The sequence below is a fragment of the Sminthopsis crassicaudata genome, chromosome 5 (genome assembly GCF_048593235.1).
Source record: "Sminthopsis crassicaudata isolate SCR6 chromosome 5, ASM4859323v1, whole genome shotgun sequence".
NCBI classification, from domain to species: Eukaryota; Metazoa; Chordata; class Mammalia; order Dasyuromorphia; family Dasyuridae; genus Sminthopsis; species Sminthopsis crassicaudata.
Window position 1 is genome coordinate 147,766,215 of NC_133621.1, and position 15,064 is coordinate 147,781,278.

The 15,064-nt window shown below is 35.2% G+C and overlaps 1 protein-coding gene across 5 annotated transcripts in view; it reads right to left on the reverse strand.

Annotated features, from left to right (window-relative positions):
• Positions 1-15,064, reverse strand: part of MAGI2 (membrane associated guanylate kinase, WW and PDZ domain containing 2) — a 1,692,369-nt gene that overhangs the window by 173,131 nt on the left and 1,504,174 nt on the right. For all 5 annotated transcript variants that reach the window (XM_074268482.1, XM_074268481.1, XM_074268480.1 and 2 more), the window contains one exon: positions 7,834-8,082. In XM_074268482.1, coding sequence (XP_074124583.1) covers positions 7,834-8,082 — 249 coding nt within the window. The remainder of the gene's footprint in view (positions 1-7,833; positions 8,083-15,064) is intronic.

Consider the following 15,064-nt stretch of genomic DNA (forward strand, 5'->3'; position numbering starts at 1 on the left):
GTCAATAAGAATAATGTTACTTTTGGCTAAAATATTAACCCCAAAATGGAATTTGCTTAAATTCAACTATTGTATGATGGCTTGAATGAAGAGAATAATACAGTGAATCAGTTAACATGCATTTATTTGCCAGGCACTGTGCTAGGTATTAGAGGTATAAATACAAGGTATGAAACAATCTCCTTTCTCAAGTAATTTACTTTTAAATAGAATATATAATGACATATATACATATACATGATGTATGTACAGATATGATTGGTTGGTTATTGTCCTTTGTTCTCAAAGATGACCAAATGACATTATTATATCAAGGTCAAGACACAATGGGTCCAATTATGGTTGATCAGATCAATAAAAGCTGGAAGTCTCTACCACAAGCTAGGCACAAATAGTTCACATCAGTTTTTGGAATGGAGCTGTCTAAACCTGCACATCTCACATTTCTTCAGAACTTCTGCTGTTCTGCTTTACCTTTGGAGCACAATGCTTTCTTTGATACGGGGCATGCCATGCTGAGTGGTCTTGTGCTAGTGTCTCCCATGTCTCACAACTGATTCTGAGTTCTTCAGAGACACCTTGAAAGTGTCCTGATGTTATTTCTTCTGCTCTCCATGTGAGCTCTTGCCATGTGTGAATTATCCATAAAATATTCTTTTAGTCAAACATACATTTGGCATTCTAACAATGAGGGCAGCCCAACAGCATTGTAGAGTTGGAGTATTTGGCAGTTTAGCTTGAGAAAGGACCTCAGTGTTTATTATCTTATCCTGTCAGGTGACCTTCATAATCTTCCCAAGACAATTCAAATGGAAGCAATCCAATTTCTTGGCTTGATTCTGGTATTGTCCAGTTTCACAGTCATACAACAATGAGGTCAGCACAATGGGTCTGTAGACCTTGAATTGGGGAGGCAGACTGATACCTCTTCTTTCCCATACTTTCTTTTGAAGCTTCCCCAACAGTGAGCTAGCTCTGGCCTCTCACCCTCTGTGAGTACATCCCTGGAAAGTATCCTAACTGCCAAGTTAAGCAAACTCATCTATAGTCTTCAATATTTTTCAATTTATGGTTGGTGTGGTGCTTGGCTGGTAGAGAATCTGTGTTTTCTTTGTATTATGTGTTAGCAGAATATTAGCAGAAGCAGCAGAGAATCAAACCACACTTTGTTGTATCTCAGCCTCAGGGTGCATTGAGTGTGCAATCATCTGCCAACAAAACTTCACACACCAACTCTCCCTCCACTTTAGCCTTGGCTTGTAGCCTTTTCAAGTTAAATAATTTATTGTCCCTTGGTAGTTGATCTTGATGGTGTTTTCTTTCTCGCTGAAGGTATCTGACAACGCACATGAAAATCCCATGCTAAAAAGCATGGGAACAAATACATAGCCTTTTTTCACTCTACTGGTGAGTGGGATAGTGTCCATCATCCAAAACTCAAGACAGCATGACATCATGGAACGGACATAAGATATTGATGAACTGACAGTATCAAAGGTCGTGGTCAGATTGACAAATGTGTGCTGAGATCTCTGTTCTACTCCTGACATTTCTAGCATAGTGTATGGAATAGATGTTTAATAAATATTTGTCAAGTTGTTTGAATACACAAGGATTTCAACAGTGTGGTTGTGAGATACAAGACGGAAACTTTGGCTTCTTGGGTATTTACACCCCCACTGAGTCACATTCAACCTTGGATCGACATAACCAAGTTTGTCAATCAAAATAATTTTGCTTTTCGACAAAATATGTTAATCAACATGGAACTTACTGAAATACAATCCCTGTATGATGGAATGGATATATGAAGAGGGAGCAATGAATAAATTAACATGCATTTGTTAAATGCCCACTATGTGCCAGGAACTATGATCATACAGAATGAAGTAATCCTTATTCCCAAAGAACTTACATTTGAATGGGAAATACAAAGGATCACACCTTTGCATACACATACACATATATACATGATATATGTTAGTATATATATATATGTATATATATACATATAAAGAATAAATATAAAAATATTAAATGAAAGGTAGTTTGGGAAGGAGAAAGCTGATAATGGAGAGAAGGAAGAAAAGGGGGAAAAAGTAGGAGGATGAAAAAGAGAAGAGGAAAAATAAGAGAAAAAAGAAGAGGAAGAAGAAAGAAGAGGACAAGGAGGAAGAGGAGAATGAGGAGGAGGAGGAGGAGGAAGAAGAAGAAGAAGAAGAAGAAGAAGAAGAAGAAGAAGAAGAAGAAGAAGAAGAAGAAGAAGAAGAAGAAGAAGAAGAAGAAGAAGAAGAAGAAGAAGAAGAAGAAGAAGAACTTGAAGCTTAAAGCTGTACTAAGACTTTTGAGGAAGTCTTAAAATGGCTTTTGGAGTCTTTTATAGACCCAACAATAATAGGACAAACAACCATAACATTTATATATGGTTTAAAATGTATTTCATATGTAGTACCTCTTTTGAACCTGGCAATAACCTGATGAGGGAAGAATAACCTGTATGATTTATCACCATTTTGAAGATGTGGAAACTGAGGCTCGAAGATTAAATTTCTTGCCCAGAACATCCAATGAGTGTTAGTGATGGGATGTGAACCTAGGTTATTTGACTGGCAGTACTATACTATAATATGTACAGGATTTTAGGAAATCATGTAGGCTCAGTGGGCCTCAGTTTTCTTAACTGAGTGATGAAGAAGAGATAACCAGATAACGTCTCTTGTATCTGTATATATCCTTGTGCTGCTTCAGATGGTAACTTTCATTATCTCCCTTCTTATAACCAAAAGGCAAACCTCCTTTCCATAGGTGTTTACAGATTCTAACACTGTCCTTGAAAATCATTTGGAAATTTCTATTAGAGTAGAACTATTTCTTAAACATGATGTGTGTTGTTTATCCCATTGGAATGGGAAATGGAGAGTAGGGACTGTCTTGGTTTTTTTATTTGTACCAACTCCTCCTCCCCTCTGTTCAATGTTTGACAAACAGTAAATATTTAATAATGCTTTTCCATTCATTATTCAATCACTTGAGTAGCAGGACCAAGGCTAAAACCTGAGTTTTCTGAATTCTCATCCAATGCCCATTCTACTATATGATGCTTTCTCTTTATTTTTCTCTTTCTTTGTGTCTGTCTCTGTCTCTCTCCACCTTCCCTCTTCCTTCTCTCTAGTTGTATATGTGTTATATTTATGTATACATATTGTATCTTTGGTGCCTACAGAAGCAAGAATAGTTTATTTATCAATTCCACTGTGGAATTCCTCTTTTGTTGGGAAACAACATGTTTTAACAATGTTTGTGCTGTTTTTGCAAAGGAAATAATAATGCTCTTAAAGTCAGAAAATCTGCATTTGAGTTCCAGCTCTGATACTTGCAATATGGCTATGGGCAAGGCACATAAACCTTTTTGAAGTTCAATTATCCCATCTGTAAAATGGGGATAATAATACTTGCATTATCTATTTCAGTCACTTAATAAATATTTATTAATAGAAGCCAAACACTGTTTTAAGTAAGTATTATGTATACAAAGAAAGGCAAAAGAAAACTAATTCCTGCTTTCAAGGAGGTCACTACCTAAAAGGGAAAGACAATGTGTCAATAGCTATGTACAACCATTTTCATGTAGTTTAAATTGGAGATTATCAACAGAGGGAAGGTACTAGAATTGAGGTAGATCAAGAAATGCTTTTATTAGGAACGGATAGAGATGGAGACTAAACCTCCAATTTCTCTGGTAAATGGAACTCCTAGAAAGTACTTTTACTAATTCAGATAGCAATCTTCTTTACAACTGATAATCTTAGAGAGTTGCACTGAGGAGTTGTGATTTGTCCAGGATTACAGAGGGGTATGTGTTGGAGAAAGGACTCGAATCAGTATGCCTTTCTACCCATCACATCATGCTGACTCTGGTATAAGAAAAGCCCTTAATAATGTGAAAGTGATAGGGGTTATTAGAAGGAATATTAATAAATATCCAATTTTGAATAAGATGAAAGATCCAGAAGCTGACTCCTGAGTTCTTTCAAGGTTTCCCTTTTTTATTAAATTTGCTTTATTTTTGTTAAGATGCTTTAATTATTATCAAAAATTTAAAAAGTGAGAATAATTAGGCCTCTGGGGACAAAGTGCCCTGTTTGCCACTTTGGAGTATAGAGAGGGCATCCCCAGAGACAATTAGTTGGCTCTCCTCTTACCCCAGTGGTAGCATGTTGCCAAATAATTCTTACAATGTTTTTTTTCTGAAAATTCCATAGCAATGACACTTCTTGATTGTCCAAAAAACCTACTTCTCATTTACTGCCTTTAATGACAACCAAGGTTCATGCCTCATTAGCCTGCGGGGAGTTGATGTCTTATGTGATGAGCCTTATCAGAGACTAACTCTCCTTATAGCTGTCTGGAAGGGGAATGTTAAGTACAGGTTCTCCAGCTCATTCTTCTTTCTTGATAGAAATACATGTACACACACATGCACACACACACACACACATATATATATACACACAAATATACTAGAGTTGTCATACATATATATTTATAAATAATACATATAAGAATATGTGTATGTAAACATATCTATTCATATATACATATGGCTATATAGATATAAAGATATCTTATCTGGCTGCAGTGAAACAAGGCTTCATAACAATTTCAAATCCTTGAGCCCAGTACATGAATTTCTTATTATGGGCAGCTAGGCGATACAGTGGTTAGAGCATCTGGCTTGGAGTCAGGAATACCTCAGTTCAAATCTGGCCTCAGACTCTTACTAGCCTGTATGACTTGGAGAAAACTCCTTAACTCCTAAGTGTCTTTATGTATAAGATGGCAACTTTATTAGTACCTAGTAGATGAGATAAAATAACATTTTAGATCATTCAGCTTAGTGCCTGGCACATAATAATAGTGTCATGTAAATATTATTATTATTAATTTTTATTATAGAAGAAATTTATGCTTTAGGATAGTGTTAGAATAGAACAAAACAAAACAGAACAGAAGAATAGAATAGAATAGAAAACTTTTGAAGTAGTTGTGTGGGATCTAAGGACATGTCTACCCTCCTCTATGAGTTCCCCATTTAAGACTCCATATGTTGTGCATCTCTGGTGCCCTTAGGATTAAATGAACATTATGAAAGCTTTGTTTCTTTTCCTCATTCCAACCCAGAAACTTTAAGTTCCAAAATATTTTAAGTGTTTAATTTCTCCAACATCTAGTACTTTGCCCTTCTCGTGGTAGGTACCAACAGATTTTTGTTGAAAGATTGAATCAATAAATCATTCTAAGTTACAAAGAGTCAAATTTTGATTTAACCTAAGGAATGTTGTAAAGAGGATTCTGCCAGGTAAGATCTCTACTATATTATGGTAGTGGTAAGAAGTAAGGTGATATGGCTACTCTGTCTTACTGGAACTTAGGCTAGAGACAGATAGATAGTTGAGAAAGAGACTTCGCTGTTGAAAATTTTCCCAAAAGCTGACACATAAGGATGGGATAGTGGTTTTTGTCTATCTGTTCTGAAAGAGTGGATGGTGTTTATTGAGAGTTGATTTAATTGACTCCCCATGATGTACAGGGAACAATATTAAAGACTGAGTGGATGGGTATAAGTTGATCTCATTCCTTACAGGTAAGATGATCTAGAAGTAATGTTACGTTCCTTGAAAGGACACATGCTTTGCTTGTCATCCTGGGAAAAAAAGGCTTTTGCAGACAAGAAAACAACATTGAATATGTAAAGTCTCCTGGGCTAAGAAAAAAAACTGAACCTCTTGAGAAATGATTGAGATTCTGGAGTTGCCAGCTTCTAATATCTATTTCACACTGTTGTGGAATTACAAGGACCCTTGATAGTTTTGAAGGAGGCTCTGTGGAACCAAATAGATATTTTAACATTCATGAAGCACTTAGCATTACTCTTCAAAATTAGAGTTCAAAGTTATTATAGAGGTTCAATGTTAAACATAGTCCCCTAAAGAACATTAGTCATTGGAACTTTTTATGGGCATGTTGCTGATTATAAACTATATAGATTAAAGTATAAATGTTATTGGGATGGTCTTTACTTTTCTGAGATAACAAAAAGCAATGCACATTTTGGAGTTCTTGATCATAAAAAATGAAATGATGAGGAAAAGATAGACAAGGAGTATCCTTTTGAATGACAGGGGAGGATGGTTTCCTTTTTGAAAGTATCAGAAAATGATATTCATTTTAGAAATGCTTAACTTTGTTCTTTTATATCCTGGTTACACTGCAGAAAAGCAATGAACAGGTGTTATTTGGAGGAGATATTGGAGAATTCTGGAGATCTATTCCTTTCTACATCTTGAATGTTTTACTAGTAGAAAGGTTTTTATTGTATCTGTTTGTAATGAATTCATTCACATTTCCATTATTTCTATTTAGAAATGGATCCAAGTGAATTTAAGTGAATTCATTTAAAGAAATGAATTTAATTTAAATTCATTTAATGAATATTTAATACTTGTAATATCAGTGCACTTTCCATTTTGGATCTAACCCTTTTTCTTCTTTCATTTTATTAGTCATTGCCATCTCTCCCTGATGAATGTGATGGTAAGAGTCCTTTACTAGCCTTGTTTATATTGTGTTCCCTTGATTTAGATTTGTCTCTGCTCAAATAAACATCTGAAAGGAATGACTGCTAAAGTTTCCTGTGAATATCTTGACAAGACTAAATTATTGGTAGGGTGTTTATATAATTCATGGAAATCTTTAGTCTTGTGTGCTTTTAATCTTGTTGACTCCATCATACTGACAAAAATCCAGCTTTTAATCTGCATGTAAAGATCCGATTTATTTCTACAGTTTATCATGAAGAAGAGAAATGAAATTGTACTTTCAGATTTATGGACTTCATCCCTTGGCTGGATGTGCTGAGGTTGAATGCTTCTTCTGTGGTTTTCATTCACACATTTGTCATTGATGCTGCTAAGCAGAGTAATTCTCCTCTGCATTTGGGACTGGTACATTTCCAATAAAGATAACTTTACACTAATCAAGTTCTCATTTTTGCCCAAGATCTGGACAGCTTTGATACCACCTGATCTTTACTTCCTCTCAAAAGTTATTTGAGTACTACAATCACTTAATTTATTAAGTAAATGTATAAGGATAGAATGAAGGCCATATTTTTTATTTTCCTGGTTAGGCCATGTCAATTCCATTTGTCTTATTGCCTGCATGTAAATGAGGAATCCTCAAACTTCTCAGTTTGTGTACAAAAAGAAAACCATTTCCTCTATCCCTCTCTACTTGCCTTCAAGTTTTTTCTAATATTATGAGTCCTTTGTTCCAATATATAACCACTGCTATGGTTAATCTACACATTTTTTTGGTAATTTTCAACGTAAACTTAACTCACCACTTTATCCACTATTGTTTTCCTTTGTCTGCCTTACAATTTGATTTTCAGACCAGCTGTTGCGATTACTTCAGGAATACTCTACTTGACAGACACATGTCATCAGAATAGGTCTGAGTAGCCTCAGAAAACTTTGGATTAACAGAAACTGAGGAAGTAGAAGCTGCTTTCAGCTTATAGGTTAGAAGAACAGTTTCACCTATGACTATTTTACAGACACACACACACATACTCATATGTATATATATATATATATATATATATATATATATACACATTGTCTCTCTCCTCCCTCCCTTTCTTCCATTTTTCCTCTTTTCCTCTTGATCTATCTTTTCACATGCAAACCTACATTTCATTCAATCATTTATTTAGCAAACACATAAATCGATTTCACACTTAAGTAAAAGTCCATAGAATTAGCCACTTACTTATTGTGGAACCAGACTCTGGTCTGTTCAGGGAACTGATGATGACAAAGCCAAATCCTTCGTTCTCTTTACGATGTATGACCACATCGCTGGTTTGTAGGCTGTGTGATGCAAACCCTTCAGGTGGAGAAGCATTAGTGCTGGGAGCAGCATGGTTGCTGTTGGTGTACGCAGCATAGTCACTTCTCGGTGAGCTATGGTGGGTGGACACAGAGCCTGGACTCCTCCCATTTTCTGGACAGGGCTCTCCTGAAATACAGTCAAATTGCAAAAACATCATCATATTACTTGTTAACTGGTTTCTCTAATGATACGACTTTGAAAGGGCTACAGAATTAGTTGCTGAATACTCCAGATCTTTGCCTCTTGTTGCTTTGCATCTTCTCATGACAAAATATATATATATATATATATTATATATTACACATACATATAAGCATGCATATATTTCTGCATATTCATATATTTATGGATATTTTTGAAAATACTATACATAAAATATATACTATATATGTAAAATATATACTATGTATAAAATAATTACAATATATTTGATTTTTTGGCAGCAGATGGTACCTGAAAATTTTGTTGTTGTTAATTGAGTTTTGTTGGAATCTTCATGACCCAATGGACCATACTGGCCATGAGGTTTTCTTGGGAAAGATACTTAAAATGCTTAGTCATTTTTTTTCTCCAGTGCATTAAGGCAAATAGAAGTTAAATGACTTTCCAGGTCACACAGTTAGTAAGTGTCTGAAACCTGATTTGAATTCAGGTCCTCCTGATTCCTGGCCTAATGATCTATCTACTAAGCCAACCACCTGTCTCCATTTGAGATTTAGGGTTTACTATGGGATGAATTATCATTAATTCTTCAAAGACATTAACTTTTATTTGGGAAATAAATAATCTCATAGTCTCCTATAGTCTTGGAAAAGTTAATTCACATTGAATGTGGATGACAAATTTATTTTAAAATATGTTATTTATTGTAGACTTAAATTCAATGATAACATCAGATATGCAGCAAACTTTGAATTCCATTTCAAGTATTTATCAAATGCTAGAACATTTATTCATCAAAATTATTATCTCCAACCAAGCAGATAAAACAGATAGAGACCAAGTAAATTAACTCAAGAAATAGACAGTGAGCTGGCAACCAAAGGAAGCTATTTTCTAAGCTGATCCATCATTGAGAAGTTTGCCCATTTCAGTATATAGGTATTGATACTCTGATTAAAAGACACTAACACACTGTAATTATGAATAACTGCATCATTTCCCTCTCACAACTTGATTAGTATACTCAAAAGGAGTTTTTCAAACAGAGGAATAACAAGATGAAAAATAATCACACTGAATTATTCCTTTGGTGGCTCTGTGGATTGGTTCCCCATTTAGAACTCTTGAAAGTGTTCTCACTTGGCAAGTTAAAAATAATTAGCCAGACTGTCAATGAAGCCTTTTACCTTTATAAACTATAATTCTGCACTAAACCAAAAAGTACAGAAAGGAAGAGTAAAGAATCTTAAGCAAAGGTCCTTATTTCACCAATACCCAACTATTAGCATTAATAATTGGGAATAGAAAAACACAGAAAATAAGTGGGGTGAGAACTGTTATAAATTGCCCAGTTTACATGTCTCTCAAATTTAATATCTCATATTTTAAGAGATGGAAAACTAAAAGTTTCCATATAGAAACTGAACAGAAGTAACAAAAGAATGAAATACAAAAATGTTCCTTTATTAAAACAACAACAGACAACAAAAAAAGCCCCACAAAAATTCTAAACAACCAGGACTGAAAACTTCTGTCTCCAAAATTTTTGTTCTTTAGCTAAACATGATTCAAAGACAAGCTGTTATTTTCTTAGTGAAGCACATGTCCTTTATCAGTCCTTGTACAAGTTGGAAATAAAGTGATTAGAGATAGTCAGGAAGAAGAAAAACAAACAATTATTATGCTGCTACATTAAATTGAAAGTCTCCAAGAGTTATTGGACCAAATCAGCAATTAAATGTCATAGGCAGTGACAAGAGAGATCTCATTTTCTTGCTGTCATATTTGAGGAGTTTGAAAACTGTTCATGTCAGTAAACTGGCAACAAAAATTCTCTCTCTCTCTCTCTCTCTCTCTCTCTCTTCTTCCCTTTGTCCATCCCTCTCTCCATCTGTCTCTCTCTGTCCCTCCCTTTGTTTTTCTCTTTTCCTCCCATTGTTTCTCCCTCTCTTTCTCTTTAGCTCTCTCCTTCTCTATCATTGTTTTTCTCTGTCTCTTTCTTATAACAATAGTTTCATCTATGATTTATTGACCATGCCTTAAACCCAAGTCACTCTGGCTCTCACTGATTAGCTCACAACAGGTCTCAGCACAACTTTCACTTTATCACTATTTGGGATTTGAAGGCTTAGGAAGAGTGTAAATAGCAACTATGTCTATTTTGGTCAGATACACTGAGAGATTTCCACTCTCAGATTTGATTTTTTTTTTTTTTTGACTAAGTAAAAGAGGCCATTTTTTGCCTCATTTTTTTTAAACCTTAGCCTTCATCACTGAATGGTCATTGCCTGTGACAAACTAAGACTTGGGAAAGATCTTACATAAAAAAGGCCAAGGTCTCCCACTGCCTCTGGGCCATCTTCAGTCTTCTTGATCTGTATCTTGCCACGATATCTCTAGCTATCCCAGATGGCTACATAAGAGAAAATGAGTTTGGTGACTTTGTACAGACTTAAATCCATTTTACTTTCCAGTCAAGACATCATCTTTCTGATGTCATTGGTCTTCTTCAAGGACAAACAGCAAAAACAACAGAGGGGAGTGGTTGAGTTGTAGGTTACTTGAAGGAAAGGAGAAGAATTGATTAAACCTACCTGTGATTATCACTAGATGATTCCCTTTTGGGAGCCTATAAATCAGGAGAATTTCCTTCTTTATTGAAATGTTCTTTCAACCTCTAAAACAAAGTTTTTCTATCTTATCCAGGATGAAATGAATGTTTGAAATATGGGACTAAAAACCCTTCCTGGAACTTTTTTTTTTTAACATGTCAGTCCCTAACCTCCAAATGAGAAAAACTTGAAGAATAGAAAATATACTCAGTGGTCCTCAAAATTTTTAAATAGGGGGCCAGTTCACTGTCCCTCAGACCGTTGGAGGGCCAGACCATAGTAAAAACAGAACCTCACATTCTGTCTCCGCCCCTCAGCCCATTTGCCATAACTGAGCCACATAAATGTCCTCAGTGGGCCACATCTGGCCCACGGGCTGTAGTTTGAGAACCCCTGAATTACACATCATACTCTTAGGGTTAGTCAAGACTTAGGTGACTCATTTAGTGAATCCATTTGTCTCCCAATGAGACTAAACCCAAATTGCCCCCAGACAAAGGAGATTCTATCTGTTCAACAACCTTCCCCTGTTGTGAAATGAACTGTTATTTAGAATAATTAATGCAGTAAAAAGGTTATAATGCAATTTAAAATACAAAGTGCTGTGTAAATTCATTTTATTTACTCAATGAGTTTTCCGGATCACTGCCTCATTATTCATGTCCTTCTGCAGACTTCTGTATGGAATTCCAATATAAGTCTGGATCAACTTAACATAAATGGTTACTGTTTAAAATCATTTCTTTTAATGCTGCTTAGAATGAAATTCAGCCAGATGGGAAGTCATCATTGAAGTGCTGGGGGAAATGGATGTTTCTCAGCAAGATAGCTGGCATTTAGGAATATGACCATTAAGCAGTTATAGGACACTGATAGGTCACCAAGAAATTCATCTTTACTGAAGGGATCAACTGGTTTTATGTGACATATTTTAATTGCATTAGAGGTAGCTACCCAGTGGATAGAACATGATATTTGAAGTCAGGAAGATCTGCATTCAAAGGAAGATGGGTTCACATTTTACTGTTGGTGCCTATTAAATATCTATCTATCTATCTATATCTATATACACACATATATCTATATCTAAAGAGTCTCTTGAATTAGTTACTACCTCTATGTATCTTAGGATGCTTATGAAATCACAACTTATTCTACTTATCCTATCCAGAAGTTAATAATAAATGTAAATATTTATAATTAGCATTAGCAAAATAGAATAGTCTAAAGCCTTATGTTGATAATAGGCTATGAAGAATCAAGATTGACAAATGGAGTAGGCTTATAATATGTAGGATTTGGTAACAAGCTATGAGGAAGGATAGAATCCTGGGCCTGGAGTCAAGAAGGCCTGAATCCAAATTTGGCCTTAGATACTTACTAGTTGTATGACTCTGAGTAAATCACTTAACCCTGTTTGCTTTAATCCACTGCAGAAGGAAATAATGAACCACTCCAGTATCTTTGCCAAGAAAATCCAATGGGGTCACAAAGAGTTGCACACAACTAAACAGTTGAACAACAACAAACACCATGAGGAGTATTCCCAGATGGCCTCGTCCTAAATCAGTTCATCTGATTTAAGATTATTATTTTATCATGCGGACAGCTTTCATGTTTTCTATATTGGATGGTAGTTAAATTTTACTTTGGGGCAGCTAAGTGGTGCCGTATTGTACAGAGTGCAGGGCTTAGAGTCAGGAAGACTCATCCACCTGAGTTCAAATGTGACCTCAGATTATACTTATTGTTATTCTGACCAGGTCACATAATCCTGTTTGTCTCAGTTTCCTCATCTGCAAAATGAGCTGGAGAAGAAAATGGCAAACTAGTATTTGCTGCAAAAACTCCAAAAGGAGTCACAAAAGAGTCACACACCACTTGTGTGTGATTCCCTAACTAAATTTTATTTTTAGTGTGAATGGGGAGGGACCCGTTAACTGAAAGGTAGATGTATGGACCATATTTGTTTTTATTATTGATTATTGTTAAAAGGAAAATTCTGTATTTGTGACTTTTCCCTGATTAAAGAGGCAAAATCCAGGAAGAGAAAGTTAAAAATGAGTTTAACACACCAATGCAGCAGGAGTTGATGGACTCACCTGATGCTAGATTGACCATTTTTCAAACAGAGCAGGGCTTTTAAAAATTGTTGTTGTTTGGTTGTTTTTCAGTCATATCTGATTCTTTGTAAAAACTCTATTTGGAGTTTCTTGGCAAAGATGCTGAAGTGATTTACCATTTCTTTCTCCAGCTCATTTTATAGATGAGAAATTGAGGCAAACATGGTTACCTGACTGGCCCAGGGTGAATTTAGAAAAGCGAGTCTTTCTGTCTTCAGATTCAGGTTTTTTATAGATAGGTTCAAACCACTCCCATATAAGGGAACGATAATCCTGATTCATTAATATTTCAATAAAAACTTGGAGTTAATACCATTTTACTGATACACTTTTCAAATGAGAATATATAAGTGAGTATGCTCGCAGGTCCAATGCTTTAAAAGGACACTTTATGAGGAAATGGTATTATTTCTAAAGATATTAGTTTTGTGAATTTGGCTAGCTAATTTCCCTCTCCTACAGGACCCTAACCTTTGGATATATGTAGCCAAAATAAAGGTTAAAACACCCTACATTAAGAGCATTTTATACAATAACTTTTACATAATATACCTCAAGAATTAGAATACTGTGTGTAAACTTTAAAGTGCTACCTGAATGTGACCTATTATTATTTTGCTTAAGTGACAGAGGTATTCTACAAATCAATAGTTATTCTTCTGTGTATGAGGTTTCTCACATTTCCAAGGAGATGGATATGTTCAAAAGGATGGAAGATTGGATTGAAGCTACAAAAGATATAAGCATTCACATTTTCAGTGAAAGAAAATGTTGTGATATATTCACTTAGTCTATTCTTGGAATTGAATCCCTGAGGGTTGGAGTTGGTAGGGATGTCATATTCATTGTGAAAGACCTGTGTCTGTAATTGGGGCACAAAACTAGATTCAATTGCATGTTTGTTTCTACCACTCTCCACTCTCCATAATATTTCATTTGTGATGACCTAATTTTGCAATGAGAACTTAAAATATTTTTATCCTTAGGCTATAGAACATAATCTTAACCTTTCAATCCTTATGTCTATTTTTCTTCCTTCTCTAGTCCCTATATTTATGTGTGTTAAAATTTTCCTCTCACAATTGATTTGGTTATTGTTACTTTATAAATATGAGGCCCTTTATGTAATAAAATCTGAAGTCTGCCTTCAATAGTGTATCTATTAAATGTTTACTATTCAAGGCATTCAAAAAAATCCCTGAGGATCAAAAGCTAATAAGAAAGAAATTATCACTGCCCTCTAGGAATTTAAGAGGGTACAAACAAAATGCTGGGAGAGATTTTAAGAAGTGGGAATGGTGGAGAAAGTTGGGATTTAGGAATTTGAGCAAATTATGTGAAAAACAAAATACTTGAATGGAGCTGTGAATTAAGAATGGATTTAAACAAGCAGATGTGGGGGTTTCTTGGATTTTTTGGGGGAGTTGGGGTGGTAAAAGGGAACACAGAAGGCATGAGCTTAGGTTGGAAAGGGTAAGAGTCTTTGGACTAGCAATGAATAATTCAATTTGATGGGATCATAAAGTGGTATAAAAACAATGTGAAAATATGGCTACAAAGAAAGATTTTAGTCAGGTCATAAAGGTCATTGAATATCATTCTAAAATTTATCAAGAGGGGGCATTTGAAGTTTTTGCAAGGCAAAGTTGAATACTAGGAATATTTATCTGAAGACAATGGGAAACCTTGGAAATGGGCCATGTTATGTCTAGTCAAAGGTAATAAGAGCTAAGATCGGAGGATTACACTATGAATGAAAAGGTGAGAAAAGATATGAAAGGTAAGGAATTATTGAACATTGTGGAAGTTTGAATAAATAGGATCTGGCATTTCATTAGATGTGGGAAATAAAGAGAAGGGGGAAATAAGAGATACTTGAAGGTTTTTGATAGAGTGACTAAGAAAAGTGTGTTGCCATGAGCAGGAGTCAAGAATTTAGGACAGGCAGATTTTTGTGGGGGAGAGGGGAGTGGGGAAGTTGGGTTCTAGACATGATGAGTTTTAAGTACAGGAAAGCGTGGCTGTAGGTCTACATCTCTCATCAGAGTATTTGAATGCATTATAGACTGGCTTATTAAGACAGCTTCTCTTAATAACTTTGTGAATCTGGAGGTACTCTTGATGTCATCAAAACTCATTAAGGGTGAAGTACCCAGGCAAGAGAAAAACAGGGCAGACAAAATAATGAAAATTTAAGAGTGTTTATTAATA